General features: G+C 40.9%; 1 protein-coding gene across 2 annotated transcripts in view; it reads right to left on the bottom strand.

Moving 5' to 3' along the window:
* Window positions 1–213: 213 nt before the first annotated feature.
* The window catches only part of LOC139727957 (sodium- and chloride-dependent glycine transporter 1-like), an 89,872-nt gene continuing 70,943 nt past the window's right edge, over window positions 214–19,142 (bottom strand). For both annotated transcript variants that reach the window (XM_071638928.1, XM_071638929.1), the window contains exons 3-16: window positions 18,063–18,311; window positions 15,126–15,347; window positions 12,070–12,201; window positions 10,797–11,097; window positions 9,993–10,125; window positions 8,291–8,425; window positions 7,619–7,722; window positions 6,898–7,028; window positions 6,074–6,183; window positions 5,142–5,276; window positions 4,507–4,606; window positions 3,248–3,375; window positions 2,292–2,474; window positions 214–1,808 (exon numbers count right to left, since the gene is read on the bottom strand). In XM_071638928.1, the coding sequence (XP_071495029.1) occupies window positions 1,440–1,808; window positions 2,292–2,474; window positions 3,248–3,375; window positions 4,507–4,606; window positions 5,142–5,276; window positions 6,074–6,183; window positions 6,898–7,028; window positions 7,619–7,722; window positions 8,291–8,425; window positions 9,993–10,125; window positions 10,797–11,097; window positions 12,070–12,201; window positions 15,126–15,347; window positions 18,063–18,311 (2,432 nt within the window). In that variant the 3' untranslated portion in view covers window positions 214–1,439. The remainder of the gene's footprint in view (window positions 1,809–2,291; window positions 2,475–3,247; window positions 3,376–4,506; window positions 4,607–5,141; window positions 5,277–6,073; window positions 6,184–6,897; window positions 7,029–7,618; window positions 7,723–8,290; window positions 8,426–9,992; window positions 10,126–10,796; window positions 11,098–12,069; window positions 12,202–15,125; window positions 15,348–18,062; window positions 18,312–19,142) is intronic.

Genomic DNA, 19,142 nt, shown 5'->3' with positions numbered 1-19,142 from the left:
TAAGACTCGGTAGCGTGGGTATACCATGGAGTGGGAAGGCTGGCCCAGCTCGGATATATTCGAGAATCCCCATAATGAATTGTGTATAGCTTTATCACTGATCTCTATGTAAGATACACACAGCCGAAGGATCTCGACTGGAGTCGTCCCAAACCAATATTTTCCGTATCGCCAATGCGCAAAAACAAAAACAAAAACAAAAAACACCAAAAACAAAAACAAAAACAAAAAATTATGCGCACGCTGCGCGGGGAGCCCTATCACAGATGCACTGTGGGATTCCTCGGCAGCATTGTCGCTTCCGGTTGTCTTGCGGGTGTCTTAGTTCCCATGCGATTCAATGCAATTTTCGTCTGCTTTTCTTTCGTTGCTGCTTTTTTCTTCGGTTAGAATTCAACTAACAATAAGTTTAGAATTTCAAAATTTTACTGATTTGCGGTCACTAGAGTCATGGTTCACTACTGCTAAGTTCCAATGTGCTGGTCACATGATAAAAAGCGAATAAAGTCTTCAACAAAATATACCCCTTGATAAAGACGGAACGTGACCCGAGTGCATACGCAGCCAAAACCGGGGCAATTTTTTTCCCCCCTTGAGCTATCCCATAATGCATCAATGATCAATGACCGTAAGCTTCGATGCACATAGATCATTCCTTGACGTGGCTGACGGGCGCAATTTGTGGTTTTTGAATGTACCCCTTGTGGGCAGCAAATGAAGATTAATTCACTCAGACCACCCATGATTCCCTACGCTACCGGATCTTCAAGAGTCTCTGTGGATTCCGACCACAATAAGATGTGGCAATCAGCAACTTTTTCCCGTCGCTGCTCTTGGCAAGATGATGTACAACGTTGCAAGTCTAGGTCTGGTCCAATTTCAGAATGACTACGAATGTCGGAAAGTATAGTATTTGATATTTCAGCAGAACCTGTAGAAAGAGTCACTGTTGTACTCTTTTTCTGAGTTTTATTTTAGCCTGTTCACAAGCAACTTGGAATAATTGTCTGTTCCATCATCAGCTCGTGAACAACTTTGCGGTGGAATATATTTGTTTCAGGCTGATGAGCTAGTTGAATTTTGAAAGCCGTGGTTTGACATTTTACTGAAGCATTGGAAAAATTGCCCATGTCCACTGTCTACGAATATAATCAACAATACCTTGTCGTTTATAATTGATACAATACAAATGATAAATCGCTTATGACAAAATAATATATGCAGACATTAGAAATACATAGAAAAGATTATTTACAGATGATATAAAACTTATAAAAATGTCTGAAACATAAATAGAGTGGGAAGTTATACACGGCAAAGGGCATTACATTCTCTGCTGTCGGCGAATGACAGTAAGTCGTAAAGAGCACAGCCCTTGATTCTGGAAAGAGAGATGTGATCTTTTGCAAGTCCAGGGTGTATAAACAGGGGAGTTGGTGCTACAAAGTGGTCTCGTGCGAGCAGAGGCTCAAACCAAGCAGAGGGGTGCCCGCGGGTAACGTGGCATTCGAGCTGACGGCTGGATTCAAATCTTGCTCGAGGTCATTGCCGTCCGGATACGCGATCTCTCGCTTCTCTCTGGGCGTCGACGGCGGGTGGCTGACTTCGTCGTGCAACGACATCGAGTAGGCGACGTCCTGGCGGCTATTGTTGGCGTTGTTGATGTTCTCGCAGGACAGGTCCCGATACTTCTCCTCCTGAATCATGTCATCCCGCGGCTCGTCGAGTGGCGGGTAGCCGTGCTCGGTGCGAATCTCTTCCACCGCCGGTCCCCACTCGCGATGCGGAATCGAAGCACGCCAGAACAGCTAGAAAAAACAGATGACGAACAGAAAGATTATTGCCATGATAACTTTATATCACGGCTGTACTAAAATCGTTTTCGTGAGGAAGGTAAGCAGAAATGCTAGCCATTTGAAATCAAAATCACTACAACAACTTGACAACAACTTACTGTACCGTTTGGTACAAGAGATACGGGGGCCCACAATATCCTGAAAGAAAACCCACCTACTTTGTCAAGGAAGTAGGCCTATTAGGTAGCTAATTGACTGATAACCGTATGGTCATACCATGCCAGTTGCGCTGCATTTCTGCATTAATTTTAATGTTATTTCATCACTAAGAGACACCCAGCGCTCTGTCTAAATTGTTAGTACACAAAAACAGGAGACAGGGAGAGCTACCCCACTGCTTACTAGGACCAAGGGAGCGATGAATTTATCCTGCAGGGGATTTCAGCATTTTGAAAGGGAATTACTTAAAAAACAGAACTTGACGATTGAGCTCACCTCCGTGAAGTACATGTACGATTTGATGTACTTGCACAGCTCCATGACGGCACCGCAGAGGAAGCCGATGATGAGGGGAACGAAGGCGAAGACAATGGCGACGGCGATGTGCCAGCCTTGGTAGGGCTCCTCGGAGACTTGCAGGCCTTTGAACAGTAGGTAGAGGGAGAACACCCACGCCGTCTGCAGGTTTGTGGGGGCAAGGGCGAGGGCATTTGGATTTAATAGCGAGACCAGCTAGATATTTACAAACTTCACATCACCATTGTCAAGGATTCGTACGTTCTGGGACGGGACAACATTCGGGGACTTGAAACCTCGGAGAAATAGCTTGTAAAACCCTATCATTGTAGAGCATTCTAACAATATGAATTTGCAGAGTTTGTCGTTCATTTTAAACAAATTGGGTTCCCTAAAATGAGATTTTTCTTCCTTTCGGCAAATGTTCTATCATTACGCGATCACGACTATCCTATGGACGACTGGTATATGACTAACCCATGTTATCATCATACAGCTTTAAGGAAATCAAATGGTAAAGCAATATGACATTTGATCTCAACCTCTCAAGATATTGGCGATACAAAAAGGATGATGTAAATTTTCCTAATACTGACAAAAACAAAAAATCGCAAAATACCTATTCCTTCGAGGTTTTCCTTTGATACCATTAATGCATTTGTACTTTTAAAACCTTTCTATACTTGTAATTGTCTGTTCCAATATCAATCTTACACGATACGTAACTTAAAATTACAGTGTATATTGCACATCAGATTACAAGGTCATTGTTTCTAATATCTCTGAAACCAACAACTTCCACTCTTGATGTTGATATTTTGGATGTCATGTGCAGACACGAAACATACATCACAGAAAACAATTATTTTTTTAAAGCAACATCAGGAGGAGAAGTTAGGGGAAAAAATGATGAAATGCAGCTCGCATCTGCTTACCGCCAGAACCGGTGGCACAATGACAGCTTCCAGACCAGCAAACAAGCCCTGGAAGACAACGGGGAAGCAGCCCACCATGGCCTTGATGTCTCGCTGGAACCTCAAAAACTTCCAGGTTGGTAGCGTGCCTATGTATACAAATATGTGAAGAGTTCGCGTGAATAAAGTCCAACACCTGTACTCCCACTGTGAGATTAGCGAGCTTTAAATCTGCGACGCGAACGCTAAAGATGGTGCTATTAGGCTAACAATGGTGTTTTACACGTGTGCGAGACGGCTGTTTCCATTATAACCCAGAAGCCCACTTCGTCTTCGCGTTCCTGTCGGAGATCTAAACCTTGCTATTATAAACAAAGAAGACTTTGATTCCATGCTTGTCATTAAGTTGGTGTCAGCTAATATATTTCACTTGTATTCGTTTTTCTGTTTTTTAATCGGCAAGGGTCGGGAAGGAACATACAGAAATTCGCTTCAGATTCCATTATCATAAAAACTTACACATATTTATACACCCAAAATATTTGAAATTATTTTCATAAGTTTTAACAACCAAATAGAGGTGCATTCCGTCCTCCTATACTTACATCCACGCCACGGAACTTTAATTCGCGCATTTTTGAAAGATTCATCTTTTGCGTTCACATGATTAAAATTACTTAAGGTTTGCATGATCTACCACTAAGACTGCGAGTTAGCTGGAATCATGAAAATAAATGTCCAATACATGTACAGTACCATGATAATGGAGTTATTAACAGTTTACATGTGTACTTGTACTATTTCAAACGTGATGATAGGCTAATGTGACAAGCGGTAAAATAGATATAGGAACACAAGCTCTTTTAATTCTATCTTTGCTTACAGGGGCTACTCACATACGTGCAATCGGGTACATATCACACCGATACAGCTAAATGAAAATTAACGACGGAAATTATTCATGATAAATCTAAACGACAGGCTGATGAAGTTGGGAACATAAATTTCCTGATTTTTGTATTTTTATATTCTTTAAATGGTATGCCTCCCGTATAATACCGGTACCTTTTTACCTCTTTTATTCATCCACGATATCAAAGAACGCTAAGGAATCCTCTGTTAATACTCTAGTTGTAAAAATGAGTTACAGAATGATTTCACCATCACATAAACTGCGTGCATCATCACGTAAAATGGGTTCTGATCACTCTGCATGTAAACACGGATGAAAACTTGCTGTAGGCCTACTTCTTTTTCTGTTTGCTTTACACAAAACTTACCATATATCCACGTGACGGCCAAGCACATGATGACAGAAATGATGTATGGAATGTGGGGGAGAAAGTATTTCCGCAGCACGTCGGCAAAATGAGGTCCCTCCTGCGACAGAGAATTGTTAAAATCCACATTTACTATCATTTTGAATACCACACTTTACGCACACTTCTTCTCTCTCAGATAGCTGCCATGGAATTATTATTATTATTATTATTGCTGCTGGTGTGTGAAATACAGCTCAACTCAAGGTATAGTAAGAAGCAAAGGAGCATTAGCTCTACAAGTTCTGTACTGCTGCAGAAATGGCCTAAGTAAGTCTTCAGGTGGCTAAGACCGAGAAGTAAAAATGGTTTCACCACCATGAATTCTGAGTGCCGCTAGCACCTGACTGAGTATTGAGTATAGCGAGGGAAACGGGAGGGGGAGGGGCATTATCTCCAATGAATATTTATGTAGAGGGCCTATACTGCATCTTAAACTCCTCCGGCGCCAACTTTGTAACTGTGAACCGTATCAACTTTCACAATGAGATCCACGCACGCCTACTGAGAAACAAAGGGGCTTACAAACTTCATGAAGTCTGCATAGAAATTGTATCCTGAACTGATAGCTGCGGTAAAACACCACATGCACTCACTGGCGTAACAAAGAGCAGTCCTCCTCCGAAGCACACTGCCGTAATTAGGAAGGAAGTCGGCACGAGGGCCTTCCACGAATGGCGGCAGCCGATGACGTCGATGAACCCGATGACGATGGACAGGGCCGCCACAACCTGAAATAAGAACGACGAATCAACATTTTGTTTTTCGATATTACACCACACAAGGCGTTAATTCATGCACTCTCATACATTTAAATTCTAGCATAATATTCAATCCCATTCATACATTGCAAATCATCACCACCATCATCACCACCACCACAACAACCACCACCATCATCATCTTTTTTCCTTCTCCTTCATCATCGTTCTACTTTCTCATCCTCTTCCTTCTTTTCCTTCTCCTGCTCCTCCTCTTTCTTATTCTTTTTCATGCCTTGACATAAACCTCAATGCCTTGACAATAAACCTCGATGTCTTTTCATAACTGTTCATATCGAATGTTTGTTTGTTTGTATCATTTTTCCATCTGAGAAGATGGCTGGATAGCCCATATCCACCTGCACTAGCTGGTCTTCCACGGGGTCCAGTTTGATGTGAGGCAGTGCTCCAAAGCAATGTCCCCACATGAAACTCAAGATTTAACGACATCCACAACCACTTTAAACTTCCAACAGCACTTATATCACATGTCAAATCCTTTAAAGACTTAGTAATACGTAAAATTAAACACTCTTTTCCGATCACCTTCCATTTCAAATAACTTTTGACAGAGATTCCCTTCTCCCTAAAAAAGAACCAGTGATTGTGTTCTTGCATGTAATACTCTGAAGGATTCCCACACTTTCATTACATCCACTACTTCTAACAATGATTTCCCCAGGACTCATCATAGGCACCCTCTCCCCATTCTCCATACACAGATCTTATCTAGATGTCACGTGACAGTCACGTGGCGTAGATCTCACCTGGAAGCTGAGACTGGCCAGGAATGAGAAGAAGAAGAGGAGGAAAGACATGATTCGCGCGTGGGGTAAGGTGCCGAAGATCATCGCCAACAGGACAAAGATGGTGTCACCTGAGGGGGAAGATTTCGTAATATAGGTAGCAAAAGTCACCTCCTTGATGCATAGCAAATATATACTGCGCATAAAGCAGAAACAACATAAACAAAATTCTGAGTCATTTCATTTTTTTAACTTTAACCTCCATTTATAGTGAAAGTAAATTATGAGAAAATAAAACAAATACGTTTTCTTTTCTAGCGCACTTTACAATTGAGACATGAACAAAACATTGAAAAAATAATTACAACATATTAGCATATGTATCTATAACATACTACCATTTCAGTCAGTGAAAGGCAGCCTCCCTGAGATTTTTGGCGGAATTACAATAAGTGTTTACACTGATCCATGCCTTTTGCCTTTTACTAAACTTATATTCAACTTGTCATTAAGGTAGGTATTTATGAGAATTGTAGTTATCAAACGTCCACACTACATAATTAAACTATCAGGGTTACATCGCATGCACCACATACATCTTAATATTGGTGATAAAAATTTCCAAATCAGTAAGATTTGAAGTTTCTTTCGTCTGGTCTTCAGGGAATATATGATATCTCAGGTTCACTTGGCAGCTCTGGTATAACCATATACTCATGATGAAATATTTTGCACACACACACACACACACACGCATACACTTTCGATAGTAAATAGTGTCAATTCATGGAGGTAGACGCAAATTCAAGCATACCATGAAAATAACATATTTCAATGTAACACACCTGTCTCCGAGTACGTTTCATGCAGGTATTCAGTACCAGCGACGGCATTGCCATATCCAACGTAAGTGAAGAAAGTCACGGCCGACAAAAGGTTTACAAACAAGGCTACCAGAATCAAAACAACTGAATCCCTGCAGACAAAAGAAAACATATATATATATCAAATACAATAAGAAATATTAACAAAATACAAAATACAAACGGAATTAATACCCAAAACATTGTACATGAATGTATAAATCTTTACATACCAGGTAAACTCAGTCTATTATTGTGAGCGTACATTGACATCTAAACAATCCTAAAATTTAAAAAGACACACACCATGTAGTTCACAAAAAAGATAAAGGGTATGAGATTACATGCATGGTGACACTTATCAATAAAATTCATCTATGTATTCACATTGCTATTGACAGAGATTTTAAGTGCACATAACTGGACATATTGCAGACTCTGTTTTTCATGTTTCCTTTTATGATGTCTTTTATTTTCGGAGGGGGGGGGAGGGGTTGATGCAATGTGCACAATCCTTGCCAGATGTTGCTAGACAAGAGTCCTCAACGTTAAAGGAAACGTGCATGGTGTCATTTTCACTGAACAAATATGGGGGGGGGACTTACAGTACTTCATCATAGATTTGCTGAAAAGAATAATGCTGGAAAGAGAGAGAAAAAGTGAGAGAAATGAGAGAAAGAGAGGGAGATACGTTGTAACTCACATGAAGCAGTTGTTGTGAAACTTGTTGTAGCTCCCAAGAGACATGAGAATGCCGCACATCGGAGCAAAAGTGGAGACAGCACAAGAGAATGCCGTAGACCACACCTAAAGAGGGCAAATCCAGGAGAAGAAATCAATCAACCAACCAATCAATCAATCAATCAATCAAACAATCAATCAATCAATCAATCAATCAATCAATCAATCAATCAATCAATCAATCGAGCGAGCGATCGAGCAATCAATCAATCAATCAATCAATCAACCAAACCAACCAATCAAGCAAGCACGCAAGCGATCGATCGATAAATCGATCAAATTCAATAAATCAATCAGTCAATCAATCAAAGAAATGAACAAAAATTCTGTTTAGATATTATGAAATTTCGTGTAGTTTTTAAAACCAGAGAATTTCATTATCGTTTCTTTAATCTACATCAGAAACAAAAAACAAATCGACAAACATTTGGTGCTCGTCTTTTGTACGGTGCTGGCAATTATGTAAACAAGGCATGACTCTAATAAACGCAAACAAAGGGGAAACTGACTAGAAAGATATATCATATAAATGAAAAATGAGCCAAAAAAATGAGATTCCACGAATGGAATCCGACTTTCTTTGCCCATTTTTCAAGTTATAAGTCTGTAAAGAAAATTGCGATGTATTATGTACCTGCACTTCACACAGCTTCTCCACATGGGGCCAGAAGAGGAGCTTGATACCGTCCATGGCGCCGTCAAGGAGGGCTCCTCGGATCAGGAATACCAGGAGGAAGAGAACGTGGAAACCCACCAGGATGTAGGCAACCTGGAGAGATGGGGAACAGAGTGTGAGATAGACAGATGGAGCAGGTGCGAGAGGAGGAGAACGGAGGGAGAGAAGGACGGAAGGAGGATACAGGGGAGGGAGAGGGGGATGGGAGGGGGAGGGAAGTAGACAGTAAGAGGGATGAAAGGGAAGAGAGAGAGATGGAAAGAAGAGAGACAGAGTGGAGGGAGGCAGATAGAAGAGAGATAGAAAGGAGGGAGGCAATACGGGAAGATAAGAATATAGGGAAAGGGAGAGAAAATGTACACAAAGAGAGAAAGAGAAAGGAAGAATGAAAGGAGGAGAGGAAGGATAGAGTGAAGGTATGGCGGAGGGGAAAGATAGGGAGGTGAATGAACGAGACGGTGAGAAAAAGGGGAGACAGACAGAGAGATAGAGATAATAATAATAATTCATACAATTTCTATAGCGCCGTTCTCCACTTTGATTAAATGCTCAAGGCGCTTTACATCAAAGCAAACAGACTGAAGATACAAGAACATCACCGTACTAGAAGAAGATGATGAAGCAAAAGAAAAAAAAATACATGAAAGTCATGAAAGTCATGAGATGGTAAAAAAAGAAAGTGAGAAGAAGAGTATAGTGTGAATACTTTGTGTGTACAGCCGACGCGCAATCCTAAGCGAATGCATAATCATACACGTAAATACGCAAAAGTACATACGTCTTTCTGGAGTTGTCCATGTTTCATCCCTGTTTTTTTTTTCTCTGTATGCTCGTTTGGATACCTCTTAAGTGCTAATTGTATGCCATCATTTGTGTATATGTGAATCTGAATGACAGTTCATTCCTAGTCTATTTGTGAAATAAGATATTTGTGAGCAGTTGAAGGCGTGCCCCTGTCTGAGTAGGGGGATGGCGTAGTTCCTGATCCGACCGACAAGTTAATCACTTGCCCCTAACCCGAGCTGCTTGATTGCAACTGTTATTGAAAACAGAAAGTTCAGCTACCCCACATGGTCGGCAAAGGAAATGTACGAGTGTTACACAGCTGTAAACGTTACATTCTCTTGTCTATCACAATTTTCATCTTTAAAAAAAAAAAAGCTTGTATGAGGCATTTCAAACGATCAATCCACTTGTTTCTATCAGGGGCTTCGATTGGCCTGGGCTTAACTCACTCAATTTGACGGGGAGTTCGTGAGGTATTCCAATTTATTTTCAAAAGCTTTCTTCCAGCGTTTCAAAAGCCTGCCAGTTCTGTCAGTGAGATAATCACTCGCTTCCCAGAGAAAGTTACTGCTCTCATAATAGCTACTGAATCAGGTATCGAGATTGATGTTATTTCGAGAGTCCGCGTGGTCAGCTGAGATGGTGAATTTTCGACTGGCATTCATTATACTTTGTGGCAAGTCACTGTCAACAATGGGATAGTAAGACACATAATTACTTTATTCATCAGTTAATACATCATAATGGTGTTTTGCACATGGTCAGACACATTTGGCCATTTCTGATTCCTTGTTGACTATTGGTAAGTGTTCTCTGGGGAGAGGACTTGATAAGAGTGGGAAGGAGGAGGAGGAGGAGGGTGAAAGAGTCTCACCTTGCCAAAAGACTTGACGCCAAAGAGCATGATGTGGAATGCGATCACCCAGGCGATGGCCAGGCTAATCATGAGATGGGTGACCGGTGCTCCCAGATCATTGGTCCCATCTGCCTGCATCTTCACGTGAAACCTGTTGTTGTTGTTATTGTTGTTGTTGTTGTTGTTGTTGTTGTTGTTGTTGTTGTTGTTGTTGTTGTTGTCGTTGTCGTTGTTTTATTTTGTTAAAGAAAAGACAAGTTGACATGTAAGTGAAGTCAACGAACAGCCAGCGGTCAGATTTACAAATGACTCATTTAAGATATCACAGGAATCACATATCAAACAAGTTTTATGCCAAACTTAAGACTAATGAATGTCGAGAGCATGCAAATATATGAAGAAAAATGGACAGTCACACCCTTAGCAGCTATGCCGCAAATTTTCATTGCTTTCCAGGTATTTGGTTGGGCTATATTCCATTTGGAACGACGAGGCATAGCTTGAGAAAGTACTAGACGCTATTGCATTCTTTTCTTTGGTTTGACAATTAAACAAAATACGGTGCAAGTTCAAAATAGTGGAAGAAATCGCTCTCAGACACGCAGACATTTCGAGACTTAAAACAGTTCGGAACACATGAGAATTTGCCTGATCAAGTACTTCGAACAGAATGCAGATGGTGTCTATTCAATACATTTTGATATCCCAACTATATTAAAACTTTGATGTGTTGGGCTCAGTGATGTCGTCGGGGGTTTTCTGTGCGTTCTACTTGTTTGCTTTTGTTTCATTTCTTTTTCAAGTAATCTATTAGTGACGAACCTGTAGAATTCTTCCTGGGGAGTGTTGTTCATGTTGCCCGAGACCAGATCATAAACAGTGTTGGGCTCTGTCATGTCGTATAAAGAGGTGGAGTCGTTCGCTGAGGTCCCGTTGACGTCCTGGAGGGACATCAGCAAATGACACGCGGGCGTGTTCCAGGCGTTGTCGCAGGTCATGTAGGCGATGTGGTGGACAGGGCTCGGGAGGAAGACGCTGTAGATGTAGTACAGGCTGTGCCCGGAGATCGGACCGGACAGAAAGGTGAAACCAAACAGCTGCAGCAGCATGCCGAGACTGAGCCCTACAAAGTCGACAAAAAAAGCAGGAATCATACATGTGAATCAAAACAATATACACCATCATCAAGAAAATGAAAATGCACACACTATACATAGAGGGGAGAAAACGTAGCTTTTCGAATGTCTGTTCAAGCTTCATATACTAGTCAAAAGGTGCAACAGCGGCAATATTATATGTTTCATATACATTGGTTAAAAACTATACACTGCACCTTAGCTGTGTTTGCTTCAGCTCCGACGATCGATTGGACACACCCGTTTAAATCACCTGGATTAGGTGTGGTTCGAAAAGTGAACGAAATCGGATCGCCGTTGCCGATTCAAGTCTCTTCAGGCTGAGCATAAGTTCATAATGAAATAATTCTTTAAGAAACGGACTTTCGCCCAGTGTGAGAGGGGAGTGGGAGACAGACAGAGAGAGAGAGAGAGAGAGAGAGAGAGAGAGAGAGAGAGTATGTGAAAGTGGAAAGAAACCAAAACATAAATGTGACTTGAGTGAATGCAGCAATATCACCTGAACACATCTGAAAAGTTTGAGGAAAATCGGACTATCCGTTCAAAACTGATGAATTTTCAGTTTTAGTGCTGCTATCGCTGGATGAGAGTACAATTCATGACATCACGCATGTGTAACGATATAAAGAAAATATACAAAGAGAATTCCACAAAAATGTCAAAATATGTTGACTTTTTCATAGTTTCTTTATATCGTTGTCCGTACATGACGTCACACACTGTTGCAGTCTTCTGATTAAGCGATGGCTGCATCACAACTTCTAAAACTTTATAATATACTTTTGAAAGTACTGTTCGATTTTCCTCAAACTTTCACTGATCTGTTTTTTTAATATGACTGCATTCCCTCAATCAACATATAATATGGGTTTCAATTTCCCTTAAGGGGGACTTTTAAACCTTAAGGTGGACTTTTAAATTCTTAAGAAGGACTTTTAAGGCCTTTAAGGGGGTCTCACCTTTGAGTAAGGGGCAGAACTTCCAGCAGGTGAGAAAGGACGAACTGCTGAACTGTCCCAGAGAGATCTCCACAAGCACCAAGGGTAGGATGAGCAGGAAGAGCGCTATCATGTACGGGATCAGGAACACCACTGTTCAAAGTTCAGAGTTCAAATGTTTACAGAATAACAAGTAATCTGTATACAATATTGTGTTCGGGCTAATTTTGTGAACAGAGTTCATCAGTTTTCATGAAATGTGTGATATGTGCAACACTAGTATGATCCTAACACACACACACATACACACACAGTGTAGATAAACAAGAACAGTATGAGTATGTTGTGATAACCTAACTGAAATTATCATATATCGAATGTGACGTGATGATGCAATAGCACACTTGAGCTGCTACAAGTACTTTTGAAACCAAATCATTCCATGCAATCGATTCAGATTACCATAAATGTTTGTTTGGGGGTTTTTTTGTATTATTGTTGTTGTTTTTACATTATTACATATTATAAAGGGTAAACAATCCTGATTTGATATTTTGACGCTATGGCCAGACAAGTAGGCCCCGACATATTTTTGTCTAAAATGTGTTTTTTAACAGTTCTTGTTTCTTCTCAGAATAATGCTTTGTCTTCGCAAATAGGATAGAACTGAACCGAATGCCAGAGAAATGGAACGAAGATTCGCTTTGTGGTTTTGATGACCTTAAAAAAAGAAAGTGTAACTACTATAATATGTCTGCAAGATATGAATCAACTCGAGTCTCTTTTTGTGTTTCAGCGCATTCATCAGGAGAGTAATATTCTTCATCCAGGAATGACTAGCAGCGCAGCGTCAAGAACTGTTTCCTGTCTCATACTACGTTCAGGCATGTACAAGAATATGACACCATTTTGTGACAGGATACTTCACAGACTAGATCAAGCAGTTCGACGATATATCCCAAGCCTTTCGACGAGCACATTGATTTGTAAAAACATTACTTCGTCTGTGACTGTTTGCATACATGTATCACGCTTTACCGAGAGCATACCTGTGTTCATACAAAATATTCATACATCATAAATGGCGTGGTTGAGTGTGTACCTATACTTGTTTTTGGCTATGTGTGAGCTCATACTTTGGCGTAACCATATCGAGAAAACCTCCGCACAAAATGCCAGGATCTACATGTACAGAAAAAAGGGCTATTTTTATTGACTAATTCAATGCTTAACCCTAACCAGGCCGGGCTTTTTGGGGTGTTCTGTGGCCGGGGGAGGGTTGATTCAACCCCCCCCCCCCCCGAGATCTCGGCCGTCGATCGCGCAATCGCACTGAAAATTGGCACATACATTACCTGTCGCGTAGTCTACCAAACTATAAAAGAAAAAATTGAATTTTTCATTTTCTATATTTTATATCAATTAATATGCATGAAATCATAAATTTTGCTCTAATTCAGAAAATAAAGCTAATGGCATCCTAATTTTTGGTGACATTATTCCTTGTAGCATTCCTAACAATTTACTTGAAAAAAAAATCTGGTATCAAAACTAATTTCTCATGTATTTTATTGTTTTATGAATTTCTTACATATTTCTTTGTTTTTCGACCTTTTGTTTTATAATTTTTTTTGCAAAATTTATGACAGAACCTATTTCAAGCATAATCACTCTGAAAATAATTGATTTCAGCCTATGAAAGTGAAAATAATCATATCTTTATGAATAAGGTGAAAAAACTCCATTTGCATAGACTTTATACACAAAATCACGTTTTTGAGCCATTTTCGGTCTGACAAGCACGTATAAAAAGGTCGTACAGCGTCGTAATGGTATGCGCGATTTTCGTGAAAATGGTGTCAAAAGATGTGTGAGACTTGAAAGTTAAAAGTCGGCGAACGGCGCGGTCAAAAAATTTAGCGCGGCGAAATAGTCGCGAAAAATTTTGAGAGGGAGGGTTGATTCAACCCCCCCTCGGCCCTTTTAGGGTTAACTGTGCAAAAGCATTCAAAATTTACTATTGCAGAGGGTCCTAAAACAAGTTTACTTTTTTCATCTTTTAGCTCTTCAGAATCGGGAAATATGAATAGCATCAGGTATATTGTACTTCTTGTAATTGCGAATGATGCCAATCTTAGCACATCAGTGTACATAGTTTGCTCCCTTTAGCAGTGAGTCAGTTAAGAAGTCAAATCACATAAGAACATTCATCTACTGCCTACGCCGGTATTTCAGATCTGCACGTTCGCAGCCCGAGAGTTGTCAAAATACCTGACATTTTAGGACCATTAATTGCCCATCTTCCACTTAATAAAAATCCTGATAACACATCTTAGTGTCATTAAAATCAGATTACACACAACGACAATATGTCGCTCACGTTTTTTGAACTACTGCCAATAAAAACACTAATCAATGCATATTACTTTCGTCACACACGAGACCAAAAACAATATATCAGCACTTTCAGGATGACAGCAAACTTTTTCTCCCTTTTTTTTTTGCAACCAGGAAGAACTGGTCAAAGGTTACAGGCTGAGATGAATTAGACACCTCCAAATGGTTTGCTTACATAAAAACATAAACAAACAGACATCCTCGACTTCCTCAATAGAGTGCAAAGTGTTTGTCATTTTTGCTCTCATCCCCAACACGCTGTTGCAAAAATTCCCCTGTTTTCCACAAATTAAAGTGTATGGTTATAGCTTAATAATTGATGTTATTATTGTGCAATACGGCTCGTTACAAGAAAGTTCGAGTATCACCTGCAACATGATCATTGCTGCAATTAGTGAAATGTGTCAATTGGATCTTGGTTGTTGTTGTTGTATTTTTTTTCCAAGTTGGTGTTGTTGGGTTAGTTTTGGGTTTGTTTGCTTTGTTTTCATTTTGTTGGGTTGTGTACTTTTTCTCTTCGACTTTTATTTGGGTTTGGTTTGTTTTGTTTTTATCTAATTCCCAAATACAAGCTCTAAGAGCCTCATAAACATTTTGATTCTATTGTGTTTGTTTGGGGTTTTTTTTCGGATGAAATGAGATGTACATATTGTAACAACATGCGAGACCTTCTCTCGTACCTCCTCCGTTCTCGCACATGCGATACGAGAACCGCACGAAGTTGTCGATGTTGAACACCACGCAGAAGATGGCGCACATAAACTCCATCTTGTGACCCCAGTTGCCCTTGTGCAGGTTCTCGTCCATGTAGCCGATGGGGAAGGGCGGGGGAAACCCCTTCCTCGTCAATGCCTTCTCCACGACGGTGTCCCCATTCTCCTTCGGCTCCAGAAGTTTGGTTTCTGAGGGGGAAGGAGGGGGAAAAAGATGTCGGGGTTATATAACGGGTTACTTTCGATTCAGACATCAACGGTAGCTTTCCTACAGAGGGTATGATTATATTCACGCTTTGCAACGCTCACTTTCTCTTGCTCTGTTCCTCTCTCCCTCTCTCGCTCTCCCTCTCTTGCTCTCTCTCCCTCTCCTTCTCTTCCTCTCTATCTTCATTAGCGTCAAGCGTCAAGCGTTACTGTAAATGCTAAAAAAAAAACGCTTGACATGTCAACTGTCAATGTAAACGTATCATTTTCACCCCATCTACGCCCCCTTCCTCCAAAATGTGCGTGTTGTGCATTCATTTGCAGGTACCAAGCTACCCAACATGCCTGCACAAACTATCAGTCTACAGGTACCCCCGTTAGATCCTAATAGATGGAGCGCCGTTATGGATGCTCGCAACAGTCACAACACAGCAATACAGTGCCGTGTTGGCTGGGATCGTGAACCTAAAATTTGCCTTACATAATTTGCCTACATGAATTCTTTTGGCTCTTTTCCACATTCTTCCCCGTTGTCGTTACATTGTACTCTCAGAAATGATTGGTAGAAAGGAGATACCTGATAAGAATGTAGGATATAAACACGTTCCATTTACAAAAGACAGCTTGTCTGATCTTTAACAGCCAAATTGTACTTTTTGTAGTTCGTCACACGTAGTGAAGAAGGAAGCAATACTCGTACCGACAACATGGCGGCAGAACGAGAAGGGCCATGTCACAATGACCTGCTCGTCTTTCTTAATCAAAATATCCACAGACGGAAACAAGCTTGCTCATTATAAATGTATCTTCTCGCTCATGAGAACGAAACATGAGAGCAACATCAATATTAGCTCAAGAAAGCTCGTTGAAAGCATACTGATAGGTGATGGGAAATGAGCTGACAAAAATCCAATTGGTTTCCTTGCACAGTCGTATGAAAAAAACATAACTCATTGCACGACGGCAAAGTTTAGTCAAGGAAATCGCTTCGTACAACAATAATGCTAACCTAAGTATCTGATATTTTGCTCTCGTCAAAGATAAACTCCGAGTTGAGATTCTTTCATTAAGTACAATCTGAAGCAAATTGTCAAAGTCTAATCTTGTGGGGCGATGTTGCATTGTTGCTAAGTATCTGGGCTTTCATATGGGAGAATGAGAGTTTAAACCCTGCCGGGAGCTTATCATGGGGTAGAAGACGTTGTTCATCAATAATATCTGTTCCCATCCATCATTAATGTGTACATAATGTGCATGGCAGTGAAAGAATAAGATATTTGATGAAAGGACCCTTTGAAAAAAGCAGTGCTCAGAAAAAAGACGAACTCCGCGAGAATAAGACCATTTTTATCAATCATAACGTCTCGTTTTGCTGGTTGAAATGAATGTATGAGAGTTTAGCAATTTCAGGACAAATCACAAAGCCAGATCACATGGACACGAAATTTCGTCACCATAACCAAACTCCGGCGAGAGAAACTACAAAGTAACAACAAGTAATGCCCTGTCTCTTTAACACTGATGCGCTACAATCATGATGCACACTTGCAACCATTTTCTGGTTTTGCTGAGGGTGAGCCATGTATGTTTTTTCTACAGCCTTCATTGCACCGACATAAACAATGTCATCAACAAAACCAAAGAATAACTATTGGCATCTGATCAGATTGTCGACTCTTCTAGTCTGAGCGTAAACTGTTTAGTGTGATCGCAAAGCACACAACTTTGACCCGTGGCTCAACACATCGAGTCCCCACACCGAATCTCTAAATTTTGCCCCGAACAAAATCTTGTCGTTTTGAATCGTTAGAAATTATAACTATGCAGCAGCCATGTTGAGGGTTGTCTTTTTTTTCTTCCTGCTTTCACTGAATTTCCGCCACCAAGTAACAAACGTGATCATTATTGTTATGACAGCAGGAACAAATTTCTTAACTTCCTTGTCTGGAAACGTGTTTTGGCCAACACTGCCATGTACATGTTTGCTACATATTTGGTTTGGCAAACATTCTAGAGACGACTTATGAAAACTGTCCCACTCCGGATTTCAACGCTTTTTGGGCTGGTGAGAAATCACCAGCAATGCAATCTCGAAACTTTTGACATGAGTTTCTCAGACTAATAAAAATGTCCTTTGCTATTATCTTGTCAAGGAAATAACACTGCGGAATTAAAAGTGCTAGAATTAGTTTACGAATGTTATCTAATGGGTAACATTATCCCAATATCCTGTCATCACTCAAAACATATTAATGTCATCTCTTCAACATTAAACACTTTTCGTTACGTCAATATGTGTACATCAGCACGCTGATAAAACTGTTTGGAACAATATACCCTCTTGAGGAAAGAAAAAATAATTGTAAAAAATATACAGCTCGTAAAGGTAAGGATATCAGATACACTCAGACGTATATTTGTTATGTTAGTAGCTTATAGATTTAATATTGATCGCCTTGTCTTTTAGTCAGCTGCGACTCTCTAATCAAAGTGTGTTCTGCTAATCCGTATTTTCCTATTTCTTCACTAGGGGTGACTTTGTTTGTTACTTTGTTTTTAATCTTTAGTTCTTGCTTGTGGATCAGACAAATGAAACACGGAAACCGCCACAAAACATGGGATACGAAAGGGGAAAATAACGATAACGATACTGAACAATTTTCACGATTTCGGTACAGGATGACATTCTTCAATCACCTGTGGTAGGTTCGATAACAGTGATATCCTCGTCGCCCGCCGGCTCCCTTCCCGCGTCACCTCCTGCTTCTCCGCCGCCGACCGTTACCGTCACGTCACCGTTGACGTCATCATTGGAACGCGCGATCAGACTCTGCGCATGCGCGGGCGCGGGTTCGTGGCCGCCGAGAGAGGAGGCGTTGCTGACCAGTGTCGTGTTGACGTAGGCAGAGGGAGAAGAGTCCAGCTTCTCGTTCGATTCGAACACGTCTGAGGAGAAATGAGACAAAACGTTTATGATAACTAAACAATGCATATCAGATTGGATAAAACGGGCTAGGGTCATGGCATCCTGGGGGCTAGAAAGATACAACATCGCGATTAAACGCTATTCGCAGTAATCAAGCGTGAGCCTCAATCGACGAGTCTGATCGATAGCAATACCAGTCTTAACATAGGTACGAATAAAATTTGTCCGACGAGGTTCAGGTGTGTCTGCTGTAAATGAGACATGAGCTTTTATAAGAAGTAATATCCATTACTAGTTGATGAGGGTATTGTGCTTACCCTTATGCCTTTTGTTTCTCTCTTTCTATCCCTCCCCCATCCTCCTATTTTTTTTCAGTCAATTTTCCGCATCATTCACAATGTCTGTACCGCTCCTTTCTACTCGCCACAGTGCACAGAAAGAGAGGGGGAGAGATTTCCCAAAATGGCCCTCTTCCAGGGAAGCAAGGCAAATTTCTTTTTCTTTTTTTTTAACTGGTTCAACTTCATCAAACTTACTGCTGTTTCATTGACGCGTGACACGCGTTTTCGTCGAGCCGCAGATGCCGACTTGGCACACGGACAAACAAACACACACGAAAACACACACACACACGCACACACACACACACACACACACACACACACACACACACACACACACACACACACACACACAGGCGGTGCCGCCCTGGCACGCGCGCCAGCCACGCGCCGTTCAGACGCGCAGTTCTCCCCGCGTTGTGTTTGACCGCTGGTCAAGTACGTCGAGCCGAGCTAACCATGATGGTACCCACGATGGGGGATATTCATCACCACATATCCGCTTGGCAG

This window comes from Diadema antillarum, unplaced genomic scaffold, assembly GCF_040938485.1.
Source record: "Diadema antillarum isolate AM-2024a unplaced genomic scaffold, OU_Dant_1.0 seq00000160_RagTag, whole genome shotgun sequence".
In the NCBI taxonomy this organism is placed as follows: Eukaryota; Metazoa; Echinodermata; class Echinoidea; order Diadematoida; family Diadematidae; genus Diadema; species Diadema antillarum.
This window is presented reverse-complemented; position numbering and strand designations above follow the sequence as displayed.